This window comes from Eurosta solidaginis, chromosome 5 (assembly GCF_040869045.1).
Source record: "Eurosta solidaginis isolate ZX-2024a chromosome 5, ASM4086904v1, whole genome shotgun sequence".
NCBI lineage: Eukaryota > Metazoa > Arthropoda > Insecta > Diptera > Tephritidae > Eurosta > Eurosta solidaginis.
The window spans coordinates 249,844,666-249,870,392 of record NC_090323.1 but is presented as its reverse complement, the minus strand read 5'-3'; the positions used below and the strand labels follow the sequence as shown (position 1 = coordinate 249,870,392).

General features: G+C 35.3%; 1 protein-coding gene across 1 annotated transcript in view; it reads right to left on the bottom strand.

The window, feature by feature from the left end:
- Positions 1 to 25,727, bottom strand: part of LOC137253159 (uncharacterized) — a 317,974-nt gene that overhangs the window by 37,070 nt on the left and 255,177 nt on the right. The window contains exons 22-23 of the mRNA XM_067789611.1: positions 4,825 to 5,031; positions 1,384 to 1,541 (exon numbers count right to left, since the gene is read on the bottom strand). Of these exons, the coding sequence (XP_067645712.1) occupies positions 1,384 to 1,541; positions 4,825 to 5,031 (365 nt within the window). The remainder of the gene's footprint in view (positions 1 to 1,383; positions 1,542 to 4,824; positions 5,032 to 25,727) is intronic.

Here is a 25,727-nt window from a genome sequence, read left to right as displayed (position 1 = left end):
TCTAAAATCTGTTCAAATAATTTGAGGCGTAGTTCTTATCAGAAATATTCCTTTCAAGGTAACAGAGGGTAAGTACGAGGATGTTTGAAAAATATGTTGCATGTTTGAATGCTGCCTGTTTTGTGCTTGCTTACTGCCTTTTTAAGTCTGAACGAGACTTTCGTTCGAGAACAACCTTGGTGAAAGATATGGGCACATTTTGCGGTGAAATTAAAGAAATTTTTATCGAAGAATAGAAAAAGTTTACAGAAAGTTAAAACGAAGGCAGTAAATGTATGCTACGATTTTCCATATTTTATTTATTCTGTACTTTCCGTTTAGACGAGCATTGTTGGTCAGTTTGTTTGGCGCTAGTATTATCAGTAATACACGTTTTTGCGAAGGCAATGGTCAAAGCAAACATCATGAAACAATTGTCGCATACTTCAAGGCGCGAAATAAGTGAAAGACCTAGTACATGCGTATGTTAAAATATCAGGGTCTTGTAACAAAGAACGTGGAAGACCACCGAGAAAAAAGAGAAAACTTTGCTGTCCTGATTTTCCATTTAAGCTTACTTTGCTGGTGAGTTATAAAATAAATAAATGTAAGGCGCGATAACCTGCAAAGAGATTTTGGGCCGAGCTTCTCTTCCAATTTGCGTCGTGCTCCTTTTTTATTTTTCCTACAAATTGGCGGAACGGGACCTACTTGTTTTATGCCGACTCCGATCGGAATCTACGAGGCAGATCAGTTTTTACTTAGAGCTTTTCATGGCAGAAATACACTCGGAGTGCTTGCGAAACACTGCGCTTAGAAAAATTTTCTTCTAATTGAAAAGCTGGTGAGTTAATTAGTTAATTAATTGTTCACCTTTTTAGTAACGCACATTTCTGGGAAACGCAAGTTCTATTCAAGAATGATGAAAAATTATGTTGCATATATCAAGGCGCAAATTTTTTTATTTTGTACTCCAACATTCTCCTAAGCTTTGACTTTTTTTAACAAAGATTTCGTTCAAAAGCAGTCTTAATTAGACTTTCTGGCACATATTTTCTGTAGAGCGTTTTAGTCCCCAAATGATACCAAAAGAGCTTTTCATAACAGAGGTACGAGGTTAATATGTTGCACAAAAGTATTCCTAGTGAAATTTTTAAAATCGCTCAGGCTAAATATTACAAATTTCAAATGGCCATCGCACAGAAATTAAAAAAAAAAAAAAATTATACATGTTAGTCGATACATCGGGTTTTTTAGCTTGAGATAGAATGAAGCCGGCCCCAACAATTGTTCTCAAATTATTGCACAGTATAATCTCTACCACTTATTTTATTTTTAGAAGTAAATTATGCGATTTAGATTCATTCGAATATTATCATTATATTTATTCCAAACAATACTCACTCCAACATCAAACGAATGTCCTTTCGCGTATACAAATACAACGAGAATCCCGTATAGAATGCGGCAACAAGTAATAACAAAAATAATTTTAATACAATTCGTAGCACTTGATAGATGGCACAAGTCATCATTGACAGCAGCGTCAAGAGTAGGAACGTCTGCGGAGAAAAACAGAAACAAAATAGATATAAATACCACAACAACAACAAAACTAAATATAACCATATTATGTACTTGGCAGGTGAGAAGTATGGCTAAGTAGACTTTAAGTAACTTGTCGAACACGAAAAGCCGCGTGACAAAATAATATTAATAAGAGCAAACAAGCTTTTCGTCTTTGTAACAGAAATTGGTCATTATTGATTGCTTTTATTGTTATTCGCGTTATCTTTTGCTTTTCTTACAAAACGTGAATAATGGACATAAAGAAATTTCTTTCTTTAAGTTTTATGTTATTTATGTGCACGTTTTTTTCGGATTTTTGAAGTACGAATTCTATCAATAGGCATAGAGACACTTAAACTTAATAGAGATGGTAAAGGTTGCGATTACATCCCTTGCATAGGCGCTTGTGAAGTCAACGCATTCTTTATGTGCTAAATACCGAATAAGGAAAATTAAATATAAATTAGATTTATGATTTATATTCAGCCTCATTGAAACGGCATAAAGCTCATACAATTCGTCATTACACCTCCTTCGATACTCGCCCTCGGCATCACGGGTAGGACCATAAATCCCACAGAAAACTTCTCTCCCGAACATTCCAAAGGCCACCTCATCTTCCCTCGATACCGTCCATGATTCCCAGCCTTGCATCAGGACAGGTATGATAAGCGACTTGCAAAGCCTATTTCATGTTCGACGAGAGAGATCTTCACTGTTCAGTTGCCAACTCAGTCCAAAGTAGCACTTGTTGGCAAGAGTTATTCTCCATTTAAACTCTAAGCTGGCATTGCTTTTTGTTAATGCTAGTTCCCAAATACACGAAATCTTTCACAATCTCGAATTTATATCCATCAACAGTAACGTGGCTGTCATGGCGCGATGATAGCAAGTAATTCGTCTCGTTTTGGCCCCTTTACCGAAAGTCCACATAGTTTGCTTCTTTATCTTATCCATAGAAGGCAGAGCTCACGGCGCATTTCTTCTGACCAATAATATGAGTATCATTATAATAGATTATACCATCACTGTTTAGTTCTGCTACTAGAATTATCTTCTCCAGCATTATTTTAAATAAATCGCACGAAATGGAGTCGCCTTGTCTCAAACCTCGTTTGGTTTCGATTGGCTTAGGTATTTCCAAATCCCTATAGAACTGGTGGTGTGGCTCAACGTGATTTTTCTGTAGCTTATTTACTTTACAGGGAGCTTAGATTTAAATATAGCAGCATACAGGCAGCTACTTTCCGCACTGTCAAAGGCTGTTATGAAGTCGACTAAAAGATGGTGAGTGTCGGTTCCCATATCGTGAGTGTTCTCTATGATCTGGCACATCGCGAACATTTGGTCAACAGTTTTACAAGGTCTGAAGGCGCAATGATAAGGCTCAATCAGTCTGTTGACTAGGGGCGTTAGTTTTTCGTACAGCACGCTAAATAAAAGCTTCTACGCGATATTAAGGATGCTGATGTTGCAGTAATTAGCCGAATCGTCTTTCTTGTGGATGAGTTTTACGCAGATATGACGATAATGCAGCGAATAAAAGCACGAAGGCTTCGCTGGCTTGGTCATGTTATGCGAATGGGTGAAGACGCTCCGGCCAAGAAAGTATTTCAGTCAATATCGCAGCTTGGAAGCAGAGGAAGGTGGAGACCTACCTCTAAGTTAATTAATCCAAAATTGTTCCGAAGTTATCTTGAAAGGGCCCTTACAATAGTCCGAAAATTGTTCTTTCTGAATGCCGAAATGGCTCGTAAGTGGTCACAAAACTATCTTGATAACAATCACGAAGTTATCTCTAAAGAATTCCGGATATTGTTGGGAACTAGTACCGAAACTCTTTCGAAATAGTCTTGAAGTGATCGTAACAGCAGGCCCAAACGTTCCTGAATTGGTTCCGAATTGATGTCGAAAACAGTGCCAGAATTATATAGATATAGCCCCTTAACTATTCTATAGTAATGCCGAAAATTATCAGAGTTTAGTCTCGATATGAACCCAAAATAATCCCGCAAAACCCGAAGCTTTTTCAAAATTATCACAAAATCATTCCCAAATTATTACGAAACTGGTGCGACAGCATCCGTAAGGAGACACAATTTCAGCCCTAAAATATTCCGAAACCATCCCGAGGGGGTCGTGCAATAAGTTCGAAAGGAAAAAATTTCGAAATAACGCCGAGGTAGCCTAAACATTCTTGAAACGATCTCAAAATTTTACAGAAACGGACTGTAAATTATTTTGTAATATATTCGAAATAGTTCTGATATAATCCTCTTAACAATTACAAAATGATCCTGAAATAGTACTCAAATGCTGCGAATGCTAATGGGACGGGACCTACTTGTTTTATGCCGACTCCGAATGGTATCTGTTAGGCAGATGAGATTTCACTGAGAACTTTTCGGAGTGCTTGTCAAACACGGCAATTCTAAAAGACATCATGACACTGCTAATACGCTTCCAAAAATATCGATAGAGGTGTCAAAAGACGTGTATTAATCTCGAAAACAATAATCTGAAACCAGAAAATAAAAATTTTATCTCTGTCCGGAGATATTTGCAGTTGAAGTTGGCGATTTTCATGTGGTTGTTGTAATGTTGGTGTACCCACAAAAAAAATTGTGAACATAAGTGTTTTGCGAGGATATAGTTTTGGTCTCCAAACCGGTGTTGGACCCACCCAGGTAATTTTTTATAAGCGAGAAGAAAGGTGTTCTGCGCAAAAATACTGTGGATTCCACCCCCGGTTTCGGAGGGACCCACGGGTCATTTTTCGGTTTTTCGTTAATACCTTTTGAACGACTTAAAATTTTTTCCTTTCCCCCTTTCGGATTATTAATACTGATGCCAAGACGCGTCGTTTGACGCCTTTCTCGATATTTTTGGACGCGTATTAGAGTGTCATGCTGTCGTATAGCATTGCCCCAAACACTGCCGAAGGACGACATCTCTGTGAAAAAATTTCTTCTAATTGAAAAACCTTATTTCTAAAATTTTGGTATTGCTTTGCACGGGGCGTGAACACAGGATCTTCGCTGTGGTAAGCTGAGCACGCTACCATCACACCACGGTGGCCGCCATAGTCTATTTGCTAAATACTTTTGTTTCAATAATTCTTAAAAGCTAATTTAATTCTAGGAAACTGATGGGTGGTGAAACATGAGTTAGTATCCATACCCAATTTTTTTTTCTATATTAATTTAAATAATACGCTTATTAGTAAAGCATGCAACAAGTTTAGCAAATTGAAAGTTTCTGCATTAGCATACTTACATTTATAGCTAGAAAATAATCACAATTGAAAACGGCTGACTCGCTTCCAGCCATGTTTTGCGTAGGTGTTGAGTGATTCCCCACGGCACTTTGGCCATTTGCCGCCACTGCCATTGTTATTGATTTATCGGTGGGTTGAGATTTATGACTGCTGTGGCTGCTGGTCAATGGAACGCAAAAATTTATGCTGTAGAATATTTCATATGCCTGTGAAAAAAATAGAAATAAAAATCAAATGCATTTATAAGTTTATTGTAGCATTTTTAAATACATTTAATCACATCTAATTTATATAATTTTATGACCCAGGAAACTTTTATGTCATTAAGATACGTGCTACATACGTAATTATGAATAATAATTGCATTAAGTTTCAAATTACGCTAAATAGAAAAACATTTATATATATAAAGTGCAAAACTTTCTTTGGATCTATTTGAAAGTAATTACGCATTTGATGAACTTTCCGTGCGCTTAACTTTCAAACAAATTCAAACCACATCTTTGCGAATGTCCATTACAAAACTTTTTCATTCATATCTGCCTTGATTGCCTATCAATAATTTGCATTAGGAAAATACTTTTGCTAAATTCCAAAATTCATAGAACACTTAAGTTCGTCTAAATAAAAAATAAAAATAAATGTAAGGCGCGATAACCTCCGAAGAGATCTAAGGCCGAGCTTCTCTTCCAATTTGCGTCGTGCTCCTCTTGATTTTTCCCTACAAATTGGCCGGACGGGACCTACATGTTTTATGCCGACTCCGAACGGCATCTGCAAGGCAGATGAGTTTTCACTGAGAGCTTTTCATGGCAGAAATACAATCGGAGCGCTTGCCAGACACTGCCGAGGGGCGACCCCGCTTAGAAAAATTTTCTTCTAATTGAAAAATCTTATTTCTAAAATTTTGATGTTGCTTTGCCCGGGAGTTGAACCCAGGGCATACGGTGTGATAGGCAGAGCACGCTACCATCACACCACGGTGGCCGCAAGTTGGTCTAAATATAAAATGTTAAAAAGAACTAGATTTTTATATAAAAAGTTATATCTTTTTGATTAATCATGAATTCATGGCGATTCACTGGTTTCCATCAGCTCAAGGTTTTGAGATAAATAAAGTAAAATTGTTATTGATGATAAAAAAAAATTATAAACTTAACAAACGGCTATGGTTACTAGGACATGTTTCTGAACAATTGTATAAAACAATATGAGCATGCCTCACTAATTAAATTTTCATTCATTTCATTTTTATTGAGCATTTTTCTTATACCTATCTATTTACATATGTAGCAAAGTTACAATAGCAAAAATAAAAATAAACAAGTAAGGACGGTACTGTCTTCGGCTATGCCGAAGACTTCATACCTTTCATGAATGGGGCTGAACAATAAACTTATCCCGTTCGTAATCTCCGAATAATCAGATGTATAAGATAAGAAATATCTAGTGAACAGATCTACATACCTAAACGATTTTTAAGATAAGTATAAAATAAAAAATAGGTAGGTACTTTGTGTGAGGATGCAAAGTTTCAGGTTTTTTGTGGTCTGCGTGTAAAAACTATGACTACAAATCACGTATTTCAACAATATATGACGTGAACGTAACTATTTGATGAAATGTTATGAACTTTGAAGCTTCTAGCCGTAAAAAGGGGGCAAAATAATACAATTTATATGGGGTATATAATATATGTACCACCGATCTCTATGATTTTTTCAGACAACAATATATGCTATATACGTAAGCATTTGGTGAAATTTGAAGCTTCTAGCTGTTAAAGTGGGGCCGAAATCGCAAAAAAAAATATATATACTATATATATATACTATATATACCATCATATATATATTATGTATATCACCGATCTCTATGATTTTTTGACACAACAATATATACTATATACGTAAGCAATTGGTGTAATTTGAAGCGTATAGCTGTTAAAATGGGGTAGAAATTGCGAAAAGTTTCTTATCTGAACAATCGGTTGTATGAGATATATACTATATATACAATCGATCTCTATGATTTTTTCAGACAACAATATATACTATATACGTAAGCATTCGTTGAAATTTGAAGCCTCTAGATCTTAAAATAGGGCAGTAATTACGAAAAGTTTCTTATCTGGACAATCGGTTATGGGTGATATATACTATATATACGACCGATATATGGTGAAGTTTGAAGCTTCAATCTGTTAAATTGAGTAAGATATTACAAAAATCCTCTTTTTCTGCAAAATCGGTTGTATGGAGGATATATGCTATAGTGGTCCGATCCGGCCGGTTCCGACAAATGTCTAATCGGACACCCAAATACACCCGCTCACCAAATTTTATCTAGATATCTCAAAAATTGAGGGACTAGTTTGCATACAAACAGACAGACGGACAGACGGACATGGCTAAATCAACTCAGCTCTTCAACCTGATTATTTCGGTATACTTAATGGTGGGTCTATCTATTTTCTTTTAAGGACTTACAATTTTGGGTTTCGTGACGAAATTAATATACCATTTCATTTGCATGAAAGGTATAAAAAGTTTAACATTATGAAGTATAAACTAACGAATGCATAATATGTGTATGAGACCGTAAAAAGGTAAGACATTTTTTTATGTTAAGCTTAACATAGTGACAAATGTCATATCTATCAAAAATATTGAAACATTAGTGCAGTGGGGTGACTGCTAAATATTGAAATTAAGTTATGATTTTTTTTTTTTAAACCTACATATGACTTTTAGCCTAATTACAAGATGTTACTATTGGAAAAGCTAAAAGTAAGTAAAAGAAAAAATAATGGTGTTGTCTCTGTTATTAAGCTGCTTTTTGAATAGGTCGTAGCAAAACTTCGATTTCATTATGTGAGAAACTCAGAAGAAAGGATTTCACAGATTTTGCAAATTGTAGAATATTCCTCATGGCCCGAATTTCGGAGGGCAGTATGTTCAAGAGTTTTCTGGATACAATTGTATACAACTTTGTTGAGTGTGTGGTTCTGGAAGGAGGTACAATAACTGTAGGATGAAAGTTTATCCTAAGGTTATAAGTTTCCGACCTCCTAATCTGCAGATAACCACACCTAATGAAAAAGATGTTTAAAACTTTAAAATAATAAAGGTCTCTTATTGGAAGAATCTCTAGACCTCTAAGAAGCTCTCTTGAGGGATGCAGTCGATTCACATTAGATATTTTACGAATAACGAATTTTTGTAAAACTAGGATAGACTGAATTTTATTAAAGGATGCTCCATCCCAACAGCTGATACCATATAACAATTTAGAATGAAAAAGCGCATAATAAACTATTTTAAGGGCATAGTTAGAGCAGCAACCTCTGAGATGATAGAAACAACGTAAAGAATATTGGAGATAATGCTTTAGGCAGGATATGTGGATGCCTCAGTTCATATTTTGGTCTACAGTTACACCTAGATACCGAAAGTCTTCAACAACATCAATTATAAAGCACTCGTTATTACAAATAGCGAGCGGACTAAAAATACCATACTGAGCCATTTGGCACGAATTATCGTGGAGATCGAGACGCTCACAATTGGAGGAGTGGAAAACAATGCCTACGTCTGGCCTTATTTTTGCATTCAAGCTAAAAAACATTAGTTTGGTTTTATTGCTGACAACGAGCTTGTGTTTAGCGAACCACGTTCTTAAAATATGTACATCATGATTTATGCTACTTATCAAGTCGAACGTATCTGATGAGCCGTAAGTGATCCTTCCCAGTGACCTTCCCCAAGAATGGCATGTCGAAAATTGAATTTACGTAAACCAGAAATAAAATATGACCGAGGACGGAACCTTGTGGAACGCCAACTTTAATTGCATTAGAGCTACTGAGGGTTCCGCATACTTTAACGCGTTGTACTCTTCCAGTAAGATACGATTTGAACCACTCATGTATAAATCCTCGAAAGCCAGTATGATATAATTTATCAAGTAGAATTACATGATCCACAGTATCAAAAGCTTTTGTGATGTGAACAAAAAGACTCGCGCAATGTTTTTACTGTCCAACTCTTGGTGAATAAATATACAAAAATCTAATCGAGCATCCTCGGTTGACCGGTTGGCTCTAAATCCGAACTGCCTTGGGCTGAAAAAGCTCTTGCTTTCAAGAAATAGTATAATTCGGCTTTTAAGGGCTTTCTCGAAAACCTTAGAAATGGAAGGTACTAATGAAATTGGACAATAATTGTTTTTATCTTCCCTGTTACCCTTCTTGAATAGAGGAATAATAATAGCGCATTTCCAGTCTTCTGGAAAAGTTCCTGAGTAAACACTAGCATTGAAGAGATGTTTCAGAATGTCTAGTAGGTTAAGGGCTATATTTTTAAGCAATTGGTTGGAAATAGCATTATGACCACAAGAACCGGAGTTGTTAAGTTTTTTTATTATTGTTAGGATCTCAGAGGCAGAGAAAGGTTCAAACAAAAAACTATTGCCTGAAGTAGTTTCTTCCCTACCTGACATCACACAATTGCAGGAAGAGGCATTAGATTGACCGACTGATACAAAAAAATCATTAAATATATTAGATACAGCAGAGGAGTCGTCAATGATATTGCCATGATCACTTAAAGCAATAGACTTCTTATCACTGATTCCGTTTGGGTTGATAATACTATTAACAATTTCCCATTCCTTCTTTGTGTTGCCGCTACATTCTAGTAACCTATTACGAAAATAAGTATCTCTCTGCGACTTAATATTCTTTTGTAACTGCTTACACAACTTTTTATACCTGGAATGGAGCTCTTGATTATTTGGGTGTTTCCTACACTTTGCACTCAGTATATTCTTAAGCTTTTTCTTCTTGATAAGGTCAAAACTTATCCAAGGTTTAAGTTTAATTTTATTTTTTCGTGGAGCACGGGTAACGCTAGCAAACTGGATATAAGTTTAAAGCAAATTTAAAAATGTAGAGTACGCCTTAGATATGCCAGTCTCTGAATAAACATCAACACAATATCCTTGACGTGATTTTTCAATTAGTAGCGAATAGTTAATTTTTGTTATTTTTGGTTTTCCCTTTTTTTCTTGAAAGGGAAATCCTATCTTGACACCAGTCATGGAGTGATCTGTAATATTCAGTTCCAGATTAATACCAGTGAAGGTGCACAAACTGTTGGAACGGCAAAAAATATGATCCAAGCAGGTGCCAGAAGAAATCCTTGTTGGTTCGTTTAAATAGGAAATAAATCCGTAACTCGCCAATTAAAAGTTCTCGGAACTTGCATTAAATTGTAAAATATCTAAATTCAAATCATCTAGTAAAACTGCAACACTCGATAAATACAGATAAAATAAAATTGTTCAAAAACTACCATTCAGGAACAGTTGAGAAACTCCAGCAAAGAAACAACACGTGGCGGTTCCTTATACCAAAACTTTATTAAACCTAGCTTAAGCTTTCTGATCAAATCTGCGATACTAAATCTTCCGGCCTACAGAGTTAGTATACCCTTAATGCCATACATAGAACAACAACAAATGTTTTGGGAAAATTTTAGTAAACCAAATATTGATAGAACTTTATGTTTGGTTGATTGGAATGACGGGACTCTTCTGTAGCTACAACCACAATTTAAATCATAACAATAACCGTAATTGTAATCATAACCACGACGGTAACCTTGAGTGTAGTTGTAGGCATAACCATAATCGTAATTGTAATCATAATTATAGCCGTAGCTGTAACCATAACCGTAACTGCGACATCAAAAGCAGATAAATTCCGTGCTGACTGTAACTGTAGCAGTAATTTTAATCATAACCACAAGCGTAACCGTGTCCGTAATTGTAATCATAGTAGTAACTGTAATCGTAATCGTAATCATGATCGTACTCGTTACCATAATCGTCATTGTAAGCATAACCATAACCATAATTTTAACCACAACCATAATCGTAAGCGTAATTATAGAAAAAACTTTAACCGTAATTATAATTTTAATCATAATCATACCCGTTACCATAATCGTAATTGTAATCTTAACCGTAATCGTAATTGTAATCATACCCGTTACTATAATCGTAATTGTAATTATGACGTAACAACAAAAACAAAATAAACATACGAATAAATAACAAATTAAATGTGGTTATACTGAAATGAACTGGCTGCCGTGGGAAGCAATGCCATCATGACCATAATCGTAAGCGTAATTGTAAACATGACCATAACCTTAAGCGTAATTGAAACATGACCATAACCGTAATCGTAATCATAATCATACCCGTTACAATAATCGTAATTGTATTCGTAATCATAACCGGGATCGTAATTGTAATCATAACCATAACCATAGCCAGTATACTAACTGTAAATATAACCATTAACCTACCACGCCGAAGATCCTGGGTTGAAGTCCCGGGTAAAGAAATATCAAAAATTTTTAAACAAATTTCTTCAATTTGAAAAAGTTTCCTGCAGATGCCGTTCGGAGAAGCATGACGCAATTGGAGGAGAAGCTAGGCCTTAAATCTTTTCAGGGGTTTTCGCGCCTTACATTTTCTTTTTATTACCGTAACCGTAACCAACTCTGGACACCCTGTGCGATATTCTGCAGGGCTACCTGGATACTGTGGCTAAGTGGGCTGAATCATGTGGATTGGCGGTCAACCCGGGAAAAACAGAATTGGTGCTTTTTACAAGGAGATATAAGATACCCGACTTCAGAACTCCTCGATTAGAGGGGTACCGTTGGCACTTTCTAACAGGGTTAAATATTTGGGGATTGTTCTTTTGTCAAGAGCTGAATGTAAGCCGCAAGTTTAAGTTGGCTGATCACTGCAGTGTATTCCAAGCGGAAGTTGTTGCGATTAAGGGTGCGGTGGATGGAATGCTATCCAGCGCTACTACGGTTAGGGAACTTAACATCTACTCTGATAGCCAAGCGGCTATAAAGGCCTTGAGCACAACTACAGTGCGATCGAGGGTGGTCTGGGAATGCCTGACCTCACTTGAGATTGCATCGAATTATTTTACAATTAAGATTATCTGGGTCCCGGGCCATAGTGATATTCCGGGTACTGTGAAGCGCATCTCTTAGCCCGAACCGGTACACCTGAACCGGATGAAGATGGCTGTATGGATTTCGGGATTCTGCTAGCCACCTGTGGATTGCTCCTCCATAGCTGGGCCTCGAGTCAGCTCAGCAAACGTTGGGCGAACACTACGTATTGCAGGGTAGCAAGATCTTTCTGGCCGAAAGTGGATGGCAGGAGGTCTGCTGAAATAATTGGGTTCACTAAGGCTCACTTATCAATGGTCACTGGGGTTTTGACAGGGCACTATCCCATGGGTATCCATGCGGTATATCACAATATATTGGAAACTCCATCCTGCTGCAGCTGTATGGAGGATGATGAGGTGGAATCACCAAATCACTAGGCGAAAGTATTTTGGTCGCGACTCACTTGGATCTCCCTAGGAGCTATCAAAGGTTGAGATCGAGATCATTATGAACTTTATCGTTGCTAACAAACGATTCTCTAAGTAGTTATATCTACGTCACCGTTATTTTATTCTATTATATGTGGTATCACAACGGACCTTCATGTTGTCCAAGTGAGCTTCCCCTATCAGGGAAGCTACCACCCAACCTAACCTAACCTAACCGTAACCAACACCGATACCTTTTAATCGAAACTGTTGTTGTATAATATATGTATTAGATTTAGATTTAAATTTATATACTTTTTGAATTTCCACTTTGTTGATGTACTTTAAAAGACTTTACATATACACGATCATACTAAAAATAAATATACAAATAAATATGCAAATATACAAATGTAATGGATATAGGCTCTAAGAAATTCTCTAGTACTGCAATCGCTTCAGTTGCCATAATAAATCTGCACCGTTAGTCATTGACATGCTCCTTACTGTGAGCGCATCCATATCATAATCATAGCCGTAACCGCAGGTCTTACCGCAGTGTTCAGCGAAGCTGTCATCGTAATCGTCAAAGTAAATATAACCCTTAGCTTTACCATAACCCTGACCGTAACCTTAACCACAACCCTTAACACCCGTAACAATTAAAATAACCTTAACAATGAGTTACTCTTATTTTGGTTCTAAATCCAAGCTGAAACATAACCGTAAACGAAACAGCAAACGTTACGATATTGGTAACTATCGTCGTTACGGTGAGTTTTAAGGAAAATGAAGAATTATCGACTCATCAATATCCCCTCATCGTTAGTATTTTTCTCAATAAGCAATATTGTTAGCACGCTTATGTTAGCTGTGCTGGTAAGTTTTTGATCTATGTATTTTATATACCAAATAAAAAAAGTTACATATTTGTATCGGTACCCGTCTTTTCAGGTGGTATGGTGCTTTTTCATAAAACAACGTGCTTATTCTTTCCTCTTCTTCTTTTCATCTTTGGTTACCTTAAATTGCATGTTAAATTTCCTTTCCCTTTTGCTTGCTCTTTTATATTTTTCTTCCTTTCGCATCTCTTTCCCCTTCATCTTTCTTTTAATCTTCTTTCCCGATTTTTCGGTTTGTTCATAGTATTTAGGTTAATGTCAACTCACTGAATTTTTCACTGTGTCCTGCTCCAGCTTCTTTACACAAAATCTGATTTCTACAAAAATGCCGATTTAAGCATGATTTACTTTTTAAACTTTGAATGTTCTAGCTCCTCTGGTTTAGAGATCATCGCTCTGGATGCGTTTTGAACCTTCAGTATTTTTAATTCCGTATAAGTATATTTTAATGTACACGTGTCCTGACAGCACTGTCTTATTACAACTGCCATCACAATACCGGCCCATATGCCCCTTCGTTCACTTTTCCTGCAATATTTGCGAAGCCTAAATATTCCCTTCCTGCTTTCTTGGTTACGACTTTGTGACAAACACACCACTGGCGGCCTTTATATTAGTAACATGAAGAAACCCTAGTCCTTTAGCTAATGTCAACAAAAATATACGAATGAATGAAAGTAAAATGGAAAAACAATCAATGTTTTTTGTTCAGTAGTTGGTATATACATTGGTATGAACCTTAGCAGATTTTCTCGGAAAAAGATTGTAATCTAATTTATGGCACAAGAAAAAGTTTTGATCAGTCGTTAAAGTTTCAAGAAACCTCTAAGAAATTGCCTTCACATTGACTTACGAACTAAGATATGCCTCCAACACGTAGTCTTATTGTATCCTCATTACGAATACTCATACATGTGTGTGCATATATATATTATATACATTTATATGTAAATATATTCAGGAGGCAGACACACCACCCAAGAATCATAAAAGTAAAAAACCATCAACCACAAAATTTAATAAAAATAAGAACAATAAATATAAGGAAGAAACGACAGCAAAAGGAAAGCTTTTGTAGTAAAAATTTAATTAGAACTTCATAAAATAGTCATGCAGGCCATGATGAATGTTAGACTGTTTTTTTTTATCACAAGTCCCAAAATTGGGATACATAGGAAATGGTGGCTCCCAGCAAACAGTGGCTTTACACAATTTTATGTTTTCACGTTAGATAACTAATTCAATCACGACTGGAAACATTGCTAGACTACATTAGTAATCGAGTGTAGAATGACTTGAGAACTATTGCATACATTAGAGTTCAATTAGAGAACTATAAGGTAAGGTTAGGTTAGAGTGATCACCGGTGCGAGAACTAAGGCCCATAAAGGTGCCGTAGCGACACCACGTGGATTTCTCCCCCTAAATCAAACCAACGTGTCGATTTAGCAAATCTCAGGAATTTCTTAGGTTCCAAATTAACCAGATCACAAAGATCACTATAGAGGGAGATCTCAGAAATGTATTCCTCTTGTGTCAAAGCAAATGACAAACTCATAGGAAGTGATTCTAACTCAGCTTCTACGGTAATCATTATATGGAGCACCGAGCCGTTTATATATCCGAGTTCCAAAAAGGAGCAGACTTGTGCGCTTCGCTTCCGATTCAAGCCACGCGAACTTATAATGATAGCAGGAATCAAAATTCCTCCATCTCACACCAGCTTATCTAAGGAAAATCCCTTCATAATGAGGTTACAGGTAGCAAGTGGCTTGGTCAATAGCTTCCACGACGACGAAAGTGGCATGGATGCGCGTCCTCTTGCAAGCTCATCAGCCATCGTATTGCCCGGTATATTCGAGCGTTCAGGCTCGCATACCAGACTATGTGAAATTGGCTCAGCAATCTCGTTAATAGATTTGCGGCACCCTATGCAGAAAAGAGCACTTCTTTGTACTTTCTGGAAGTTGAGGACGCTATTTTTCTCGAGTCATGCTGTACCATTAGAGATTCGAGAACAGGAGTAGCTATCTTATCTTCATTACTGGAAATTGACTGCAGTAATTTCCAGTTTGATCAATCTTTTGAATACTATAAAAGTAAAACAGATTTTTCTTGTTATTCCTAAAAAATATTGAAAAATTTATTATACATAAATATGGGCACCTCAAATTTCAGAAGCGCATTTTTTACATTTAAAAAAGTGTTATGTTTGGTTTTACGGTCTGTATATAATTAATAATTATATTAATTTATTGTCTTCAAGACAGAGTTTATTATTTTTGTAAAATTTATATTTTAAAAGTTATTTAATAATAAATTATTATACATAAAAAGAAATGCGTACGCCTATTTAAAAGGAAAATTATATAACGGTTTTTATTTTAATGGAAGGGTCTAAGTGGGGTCATATAGATATGGTTATCTTAAAGTATTATTTGCATAACATAAACTTGAATAAAGACAAATAAGAAAAAAAGTAAATGATATTCTTAAAAGATAATAACGATGTGGTTATAAAGTGTGCATAAAGTTTTTCGAAATTTAGGGCTTCAATCTTAGGGTTTCGTCTCCAAACGATTTCGTTTGGCAATGGTATTTTCTTTAAGTTTCTTACTTATGTCAAACAGGAAGATGAAAGCAAGTGTCAAATGATATGTTGCCATTTGTTATGGTTACGCATTTTTAGTGGAGCAGCAAGGAGGCGGTCGGCATGATCTAGTGGTGCACTGTGGCTAGTCATGTCGGCTGGGCGGGGTTCTTGCTAACCTTGTTGTCCTGCGCCATAAACAGAAAAATCCTATCATGCCCTTTAATAAGGTCCAAAAAGCGCAGAATTTTCAAAACGCTACAATTCAAATGAAACAACATCCGGTCAAACCGGACTAACGGTCTGTCCACATTCATACATTCAAAATTCAAAAAAAAAATCTAACGCAAAAAAAAATTTACCGAACTGGAAATTACCGGTTACCAAACGCTGAAACAAATTAAAAAAAAAACACGCATGTTGCTGCGATGCCCGGTGCTCAATCCCACCCTCAAAAACCAAACCATGGCCACCGACGCACCTATATTTCGGTGGCCCCTTGTATATTCGGTCCTTTTATTTTTATTTTTAACTTTCAGCGTGTTTTTTTTTTATTTTGTTTCAGCGTTTGGTAACCGGTCATTTCCGGTTCGGTAAATTTTTTTTTTGCGTTAGATTTTTTTTTAATTTTGAATGTTTTAACGGTCTTTCCGTGACATCCGGTTCGACCGGATGTTGTTTCATTTGAATGTTAGCGTTTTGAAAATTCTGCGCTTTTTGGACCTTATTAAAGGGCATGATAGGATTTTTCTGTTTATGGCGCAGGACAACAAGGTTAGCAAGAACCCCGCCCAGCCGACATGACTAGCCACAGTGCACCACTAGATCATGCCGACCGCCTTCCTTACTGCTACACTAAAAATGCGTAACCATAACACATTGTTTAATATAGTGCAAATAAACTAGCGATTTGTCCTTGAGGCAAAACGAACATTTACTTTGTAATAGAGAATGAGTCCCTCAATCCTATGCTGTTTTTGGTGTACAGAATTTCCTTATACAATTGGAACGAAATGGAATTTAAGACCGATACGAGTGCTTAGATTCGACCAACTTTTCTTTTCCTTAAATATCTTGAGGCGCTTTTATTTGTCTAAAATTACAAAAAAAAAAATTGAATAACAAAATTTAGGTCTTATCTGTATTAAAGCTGAATGTTGAAAGATAAGCTTACAGAAATATTTTACTCATAAAATAAAATTTATGTTTTCCGCTGTATAAGATGAAAAACGTTTCAGAACGATTATACCAAGGGGAATCCACACACAATTCAACCAACTCGCTGCTCAGGAGAATGTCAAGTCAAAAGAAAATTGTCATTGATTTCGATTAACTGACATATTAAAGTGCGAGGCGCTGTATGGAAAATAATCAGGAAGAAGCAATCAACTGTTGGGATAACAACACCGGGTACTGAATTCGGCTTCGATTATATTGAACGCGAGTTAGTGCAACAGAAAATACACTACTGTACCGATAACATCATCCCATGTATGATATAGAATCAGTAGTTTACATAAAAAGTATGGTCCTCTTTCAACATTGTCTATCTATCTATTAACCATTATCAGAAACCAATACATTGTAAGCAAATATAAGATTTCTATTTAAACATAAACCAAATACAAACATAAACAAAACATAAACAAAACCAAATAAAATATTATCAGCGAACAAAAGATTCCTATTCAACCATTGTAAGCATGGATAAGATTTCTACTTAAACATTATCAGCAAGATCCTTTTTTTGAACATTATCAGCAGCCACTAAACAAAAGAAACCAGAGCATATAAATAGACAATTAAGCATAGAAATAAGTTAGTCTTCTATTACACTGAAGCATATGAACTTCAGTTTAGAATTCATTAAAGTACATATAGGTACAAATAAAGTATATTGTTTTATTTAAAATCGAAAGTACATACTTAACTGGGGGCTCAATAAGTGAATAAGTGAATAATAAAAGGAACTCCTAAAAAATCAAATTCCACACGTCCTGAAAAAGAGGACAAGGAGAACCAGAAAATAAAACTGGACCTCTTCCGCAAAAAACGATTACAAGTGTTTGACCAAAGCAGGGGAATCATTATGGAAGCAAGGTTAGTAACCTTGGAACAAGCTCATGCCGCTATAGAAGCACAATTAGCCCAGCTGCGGCAAGCGCAAGTACCTAATATCGAAGAATTCCAACCGATAAGTCCCAGGATAAAGAATGCAAATGAAATAAATCTGAGACTATTCGAACGGCTACCAGTGTTCAACGGAGACACATCCAAATACAGGACATGGAGGGCAACCATTATATCAGCAATGAGTCCCATAGAAGCCTTTATTAATACCAAACCATATTACGATGCATTATTTGTAATACGTCACACGAAGATCGAAGGAGAACCAGCAACTCTTCTACAGAATCATGGCACAGTGTTCCACTTACAAGCAATACTCAATCGCCTAGATTACAGCTACGCCGATACTAGAAGCTATAACGCCCTCATAGAGGAAATGAAAAGACAAATACAAGGAAAACAGACGCTATCCGAATTCCACAGCAAGATCTGTCAAATCTTTAATTTAGCAATGACTAAATGTGAAATTGATTACCCAGGGAATACTCACTCTCTACAGCAGGTCACAAAAGAAATGGCCATAGATTGATTCCGCAATGGCATAAATGATGAATTTACTCAACACACATTATATGCAGCAAAACCAAGAGATTTAGAAAGTGCATACGCAATTGCCACGGAGATTCTTTATAAAAGGCAGAATAATCCGATACGAAGAGAAGCGTATAACTACCCTAAACAGCCACAAAATGAAAGGAGGTATCAACCAGGAGTTCAACTTATTCCCCATATGGGAAGATCAAACCCGACACCAATGGACGTGGATACATCAAGAGGAAGATTCCGGCAATCCACGAATAATCAGCATCAACAACAGCAATCGTATCAACAGAATCCTTTCAGAAACAACTATGAACGACAAAGAGCAGGATATGCACCTTTTAATCCCAATAGAGGAGAACCATTTAAACGAAACCACCAACCAACGTCATCAAGATCTAATATAGTACCGCAGAAACTACAAAGGATCAATCAAATAACGGATAATAATAGTGATCAGTCATTAAAGGTAAATATAGATGAAAGTGAATTTGAAAATAGAGCTACTTCTTTAGACGAGTAAATAATTCTGCCGTGTCTTCAGATTATTTTACATGATAATAAAAAACTTTTAGTTTTAATAGACACAGGCTCGACATTAAATTATATTAGGAAAAATATTCCAAATGGAAAGAACTTTCTAGTTAAACAATTTGTTAGTAGAACTCTGAATGGTTCAAACACAATAAACTTAGCTAAGAAGATAAGAATGCTAAGACAAGAATTAGTATTTTTTGAAATCGAAGAATTAAAAGAATTTGATATGATATTAGGAGAACAATCCTTGAGAGAAATGAAGGCTAAGATAGATCTGTTCGAATATAAAATGATTTATGTCAGGAGAACAGAGCAGAAGAAAAAAGAAATGGATGTCAGTCAAGTAAATTTCACAATAGATGAGAGCAAATATAAAAAAGAGGTTGAAGAAATTATGAGAATTAATGAGGAAACAAATCCTATTTTACCATTTACAACAACAATTGAAGCCACGATTCGCACTAAAACTGAAGAGCCAATATGGACGAGACAGTACCCTTACCCCTTTTCAGACAATAATTTCATAAATAAAGAAATAAATAAAATGCTAGAGAATAATATAATTAAACCCAGTAAGAGTCCCTATAACTCACCCGTTTGGACTGTACCAAAGAAAGGAACTGACGAGTTAGGAAACCCTAAAAGAAGAATGGTCATAGACTTCCAGAAATTGAATAGCGAAACCATTACCGATAGATATCCCATACCTGATGTCAACATGACAATACAGAATTTAGGTAAAGCAACTGTTTTTACAACCCTAGATTTGGAAGCAGGTTTCCATCAGATAAAAATCAAGGAGTCAGACACCGAAAAGACAGCCTTTAGCATAAACGGAGCAAAATATGAAGTCTTAAGACTGCCGTTTGGACTAATGCACCTTCAATATTTCAAAGATGCGTAGATGACATATTAAGAAATTACATAGGAAAATTCGTACATGTATATATAGACGATGTGTTAATATATTCATCCTCACATGATGAACATATGGAACACATAAGAATTGTTATAAATGCACTGCGTCAAGCAAATATGAAGATTTCATATGAAAAATCTCATTTTTTCAAAGACAGCACTGAATATTTAGGACATATTATTAAACATAACCCACAAAAAATTGAGACCATAAAAAACTACCCTGTGCCTATGAATCTGAAAGAATTAAGATCATTTTTAGGGCTAGCAGGATATTATAGAAAATTCATCAAAGACTTGCGCCAAGATTACCAAACCCCTAACATTGTTTTTAAGGGGAGAAAACGGTATCGTAAAGAAAAAGCAAAGTGAAAGAATGCAAATAAAATTAGATGAGGAAGCCATAAAAGCGATGAATATATTAAAAAAGGAATTACAAGCACAAGTCGAACTCTTTCAACCCGATTTCAATAAACCCTTTGATTTAACCACGGACGCAAGTAATGTTGCCATAGGAGCTGTGTTATCCCAAGGTAGAAATCCCATTTGTTTTATATCCAGAACACTAAGCGAGACGGAACAAAAATATAGCACAAACGAAAAAGAGTTATTAGCCATAATTTGGGCACTACAAAAACTCAGAAACTATTTATATGGACGATCAGAACTTACAATCTATACGGATCATCAGTCCTTAACCTACTCTATTTCAGAGAAGAACCCTAATAATAAACTAAAAAGGTGGAAAAACCAAATAGAAGAATACGGTGCCAAATTGGTATACAAACGAGGTTCTCAAAACATCGTTGCGGCTGCACTAAGTCGGCAACAAATTAATCAATTAACCGACTCAGAATCGCAGCACTCTCAACTCAGCTCACCCACTGAAACCATAAGAAGGGTAGGCACTAGCTTAAACCATTTTAATAATAAAATTATTATCCAAACTAACAATGGATTAGTAAGAATAGAAAGTAAAAATATATTCGGAAAATTTAGACATACCATATACTTCACAACTATAGAACAATTGATAAGTGATATTAAAGGCGTACTACACCTAAACAATATTAACGCCATAATCACTACCGAAGAAATTCTATACAAAATAAAAACTACACTAGTACAAACTTTCCCAACCACTACTTTTGTAATAACAAATGCATTAGTCAGAGACATCACTGACGAAAATGAACAGAATGAGATAGTTGAACAAATACACAGAAGAGCACATAGAAATTATAGAAATAATATAAAAGAACTGTCTGAGAGCTATTACTGGCCTAACATGCGAGATATGGCAAAGAAGACAGCACGAATATGTGAGATATGTAAAAAATGTAAATACGACAGACGTCCTAATAAATTACTTTACGGAAAAACACCAATACCAAATGAAGTAGGTACACATCTGCACATGGATACATTTTTTTTGGACAACCAAATATATATAACTACAGTAGATAGATACTCAAAATTCTGCTATATAAGAAAAATACCAGATAAGATAAACTCATACATATATTTGAATGAAATACCATCCCAAATATTCCCATACGCAACGAACCTAACAACTGATAACGACCCGACATATGTTAATGTAGTAGCAAAATCCTTATACGATCGACTACATATACAGCACACAGCAGTGCCACCACAACATTCGACAACGAACGGTCAAGTAGAGCGGACGCACAGCACAATAGTGGAGCTAACTAACTTACTAGTAAAGGAAACCAAAGGTAAACACGAAGAGGTAAATTCGAAGCAGTACGACAGTACAATAAAGCCATTCACTCGGTCACAGGACATAAACCCGAGGACGTTTTTTTCAACAGGGGAGGATACGACTATACAGTCATTAAAAACAGAATTCGTTATAAGCAAGAAAGAGATATCACCCAACAGAAGGCACCGAACAAACAAATTATTTACGAGAAAGGTGATATTATTTACGTTAAGAGAAGCCGAAGAAATAAAAAACACGATAGATTTATGAAAAAAATAATTGAACAGGATAGGGGTAAAACAGTCACAACAACTGATAAAAGAATAATACACAAAGATAACATCCGTACGAGCTAGAAATGAATCTCACAATAATAATAATCTTGCTTTGCATAAACAGAATTAGTTCAGACACAAGTATTGCAGACCTGAAAGGAAAAGATTATATATTAATAGAAACGAATCCAGCTTTTATATTTGATAGCTATGATTATTTATATCATATTACAAATTTAACTAGAATATTAACACCTTACCAAAATATATTAAACTCAAAATATAATTCAAATCCTGAAGTGAAAATATTACACCGAAAAATTGAAATATTAATAAAACAGATTAATCCAGTTAATAGATTTAGAAGAGGATTAAACGCTTTAGGGACAATATTAAAATGGATAACAGGTACACCAGACCACGATGATGAAGTAGAGATACAGACAAGAATCAATCAACTAATTGAGGGACACAATAAACAAAAAATAATAAATAGTAATTTCGAAAAAATGTTAAACAAATTAAACCCCAAGGATTTCTCTGAAAAATTAATACTCACAGAAGTCTACAATGAACTTAATACTCCCCTAACTACAATTAATTTAGCAAAAAATAACAACTTCCTGTCAACTTCATTGGACTTAGAAGAAATTACAGAAATCATTGCGAAAGAAAAAACAAATGTTTTAACCATAAATATTTTAGAATATGCAGAAATTAAAATTGTAAAATTCAAACAAAACTTTGTAACAGTTTACAAATACCCAAAAATCAAAGAAAAATGTGAACAATTCTACATCCACTCATTAGCTTCAAAAAAAGGAAAATTAGTTATGGATAAAAATATTGCTTTATGTAAAGGAAATTAATACGTAAGAATCAATAAATGTAAAGATTTTATAGATCAAACTATATGTAAGCAGAATAAAAAGGACGGATGTACAATACAAATATTAGAGAAAAATAATGCTCAATGTAAAATGATAAAAGAAAAGAATCCACCCTTTATTAATTATGGTAACGGAAACATTATTATTAGCGGATTGAATATATTAAACAACGAGATTTTAGATGGAGATTTTTCAATTTATTTCAAAACCAATATAACATTAAATAACGAAGTATATATAAACATTAGGGAAACTATGGTAAAAATACTCCATAAAAAGCATAAAGAAAATCTAGATATATTAGAATACTTAGAATCTCAATCAGAATACAATTTCAATAATCTAGACGAAATATTATCCATATTTGTACCAATTGAATAAAATCCAATCAAGACTACATTTATAACTATATTAATTATAACCCTATTAATCACAATAACCCAACTATTATTAGAATTTAGAGTAAGGAGAAGGAATATACTTTATCAAAGAGCACTAATACAATGTCAAAAAGACCATGAAGAAAGAAAACAAAAATTACTAGAGTCCAAATTGTAAATGAGGACATTTAATTTTAAGAGGGAGGAGAGTTAGTGCAACAGAAAATACACTACTGTACCGATAACATCATCCCATGTATGATATAGAATCAGTAGTTTACATAAAAAGTATGGTCCTCTTTAAACATTGTCTATCTATCTATTAACCATTATCAGAAACCAATACATTGTAAGCAAATATAAGATTTCTATTTAAACATAAACCAAATACAAACATAAACAAAACATAAACAAAACCAAATAAAATATTATCAGCGAACAAATGATTCCTATTCAACCATTGTAAGCATAGATAAGATTTCTACTTAAACATTATCAGCAAGATCCTTTTTTTGAACATTATCAGCAGCCACTAAACAAAAGAAACCAGAGCATATAAATAGACAATTAAGCATAGAAATAAGTTAGTCTTCTATTACACTGAAGCATATGAACTTCAGTTTAGAATTCATTAAAGTACATATAGATACAAATAAAGTATATTGTTTTATTTAAAATCGAAAGTACATACTTAACTCGCGACTCGCGACTCACTCCGCTCGGGATTTGCGTATGTTTTCGTCTCATGTGCTCAATTTTAAGGGCGGTTAAGAAATTTGGCTAAACCATCCACAAACCAACAAAAAAACAGAAATCATGACATGCTTCTGCGAAATTATTTAAATATCTTTATAATGCGTTGGAAAGTTATCCCCTAAAAAAGTGTTGCTGACGGAACCAAACAACGAAAACATTGCCCGTCTTAACGTTGATCCATGAAGAAAGTTTCCACCTAATGCGCTTTTTGACCCGAAATTTTTCTAAACTTTAAATTGATTAAGTTCTTTTTATCTTAGGCAGGACCTCATGGGCCCTATTTTTTATCGGATTTTTCACTAGATGGGGGCCATTTCACAAAATGAACCAAAACATAGTGAAAACATGGCTTCACGTACCTTAAAATTAGGCTTGGTCAGTGATAGTAGATGCGGGAAGTGCGTGTTGCAGGAAGATACGATCGAGCACGCTTTGTGCACGTGCCCTGCGCTTTCCGCGATAAGACTCTAGCTATTGGGAGTGATGCGGCTGCCGGATTTGGAAGCAGCAAGAAGCATAGGTCCTATAGGTGTATTTCAGTTTGGTCGATAAACGAACTTCTGGTAAAACTACGGACTCATTCAGTCTATGTGAGGTGCTCATGGAGCGGCCAGTTTAATCTTACCTAACCTAACTTAACACACAAACTTGAGAGGGATCTGATGAGAACTAACAGAGTCAATACCAGACCTGTAAAAAAAAGTACCAGTACAAGTATCAGTACACTTACGCTTACATTCCAGATCTTGCCATACCGCAAGCAAATATGCTTACCCATCAAAAAGAAATCTCGCCTTTAAAGACGAAACATTAAAATAAAGTACTTGGTAATTTCAGGTGCAAATTTCATTCCACATATTTATTATGAGAATAAAGTGGCAAATAAAAAGGTGACAAAAATTGCTGTGTAGTTATGAAAATATATATAAAGCAACAAAAACATTGTGACCGATGCTCCTGATGAGATGATAAAAACAAAAAAACTTCAAGTGCATACAAATTTGGGCAAGTGTTTTTTTCTCTGACTTTATAGCTCAATAAACGGGTGGGAAATACGAAGCTTTTGGCTTTTTTAAGTGCTTTTGTGAGTTGAAGTTTTTCTTCTTTTGGTTACAAAAACGAATTTCCCAGGGATCCCTACTTACTTAATAGTGATTAATAGGTACACATTTAAAGGTTAATGTCTTTGGCACACGCATTTTTCACACACAAAAGCACAAAAAAAAACAACAAGGAAGCTGAGAAAAAACCGTAGACAGGGCATCATAAAAAACATAACAATTTGTATAACAAAAACATAAAGGCAACATAAACAAGGAAACAACAACAAGGCATTGGTAGGTAAATTAAGCGGAAAAGCACAACAAGTAAAGTTTGACAGCAATATGTCTGCTGTAGAGAGCTTTCTTTTCGCTGGAAGTGTGTGGGCGCTCGTGCTGTGGTGGCGACAAGAACACACAGCTGCAGACAGACGAAATTATGGCGCCATTGATGCTAAAATGGAAAAATGTTTATTACAGGAAATTTTAATGCCGAATATTTTGGTTTTTACATCCTTTGTATTAGCTTCGTTTAATGTTTTTCCGCCAATTTCCGTACAAAATTGGAGAGCATTGTAATCCATTTTAGTATAACTTTCCGCAGAGCTAGGGTCTTAAAACTTAGAACATTTAACGCAACCCGATGACGATTCAGCATGAGGTGGACCTAGGTGAACCAGGGATCCCGATAACCCAGTTATGTTGAACTTTGAACATTACTTTTAGCTCTTTTACGTTTTAATATTTGTTTTTGTTTTATCGGCTTATCGGCATTCCAGGTTCGTTTCGATGCATATGCCT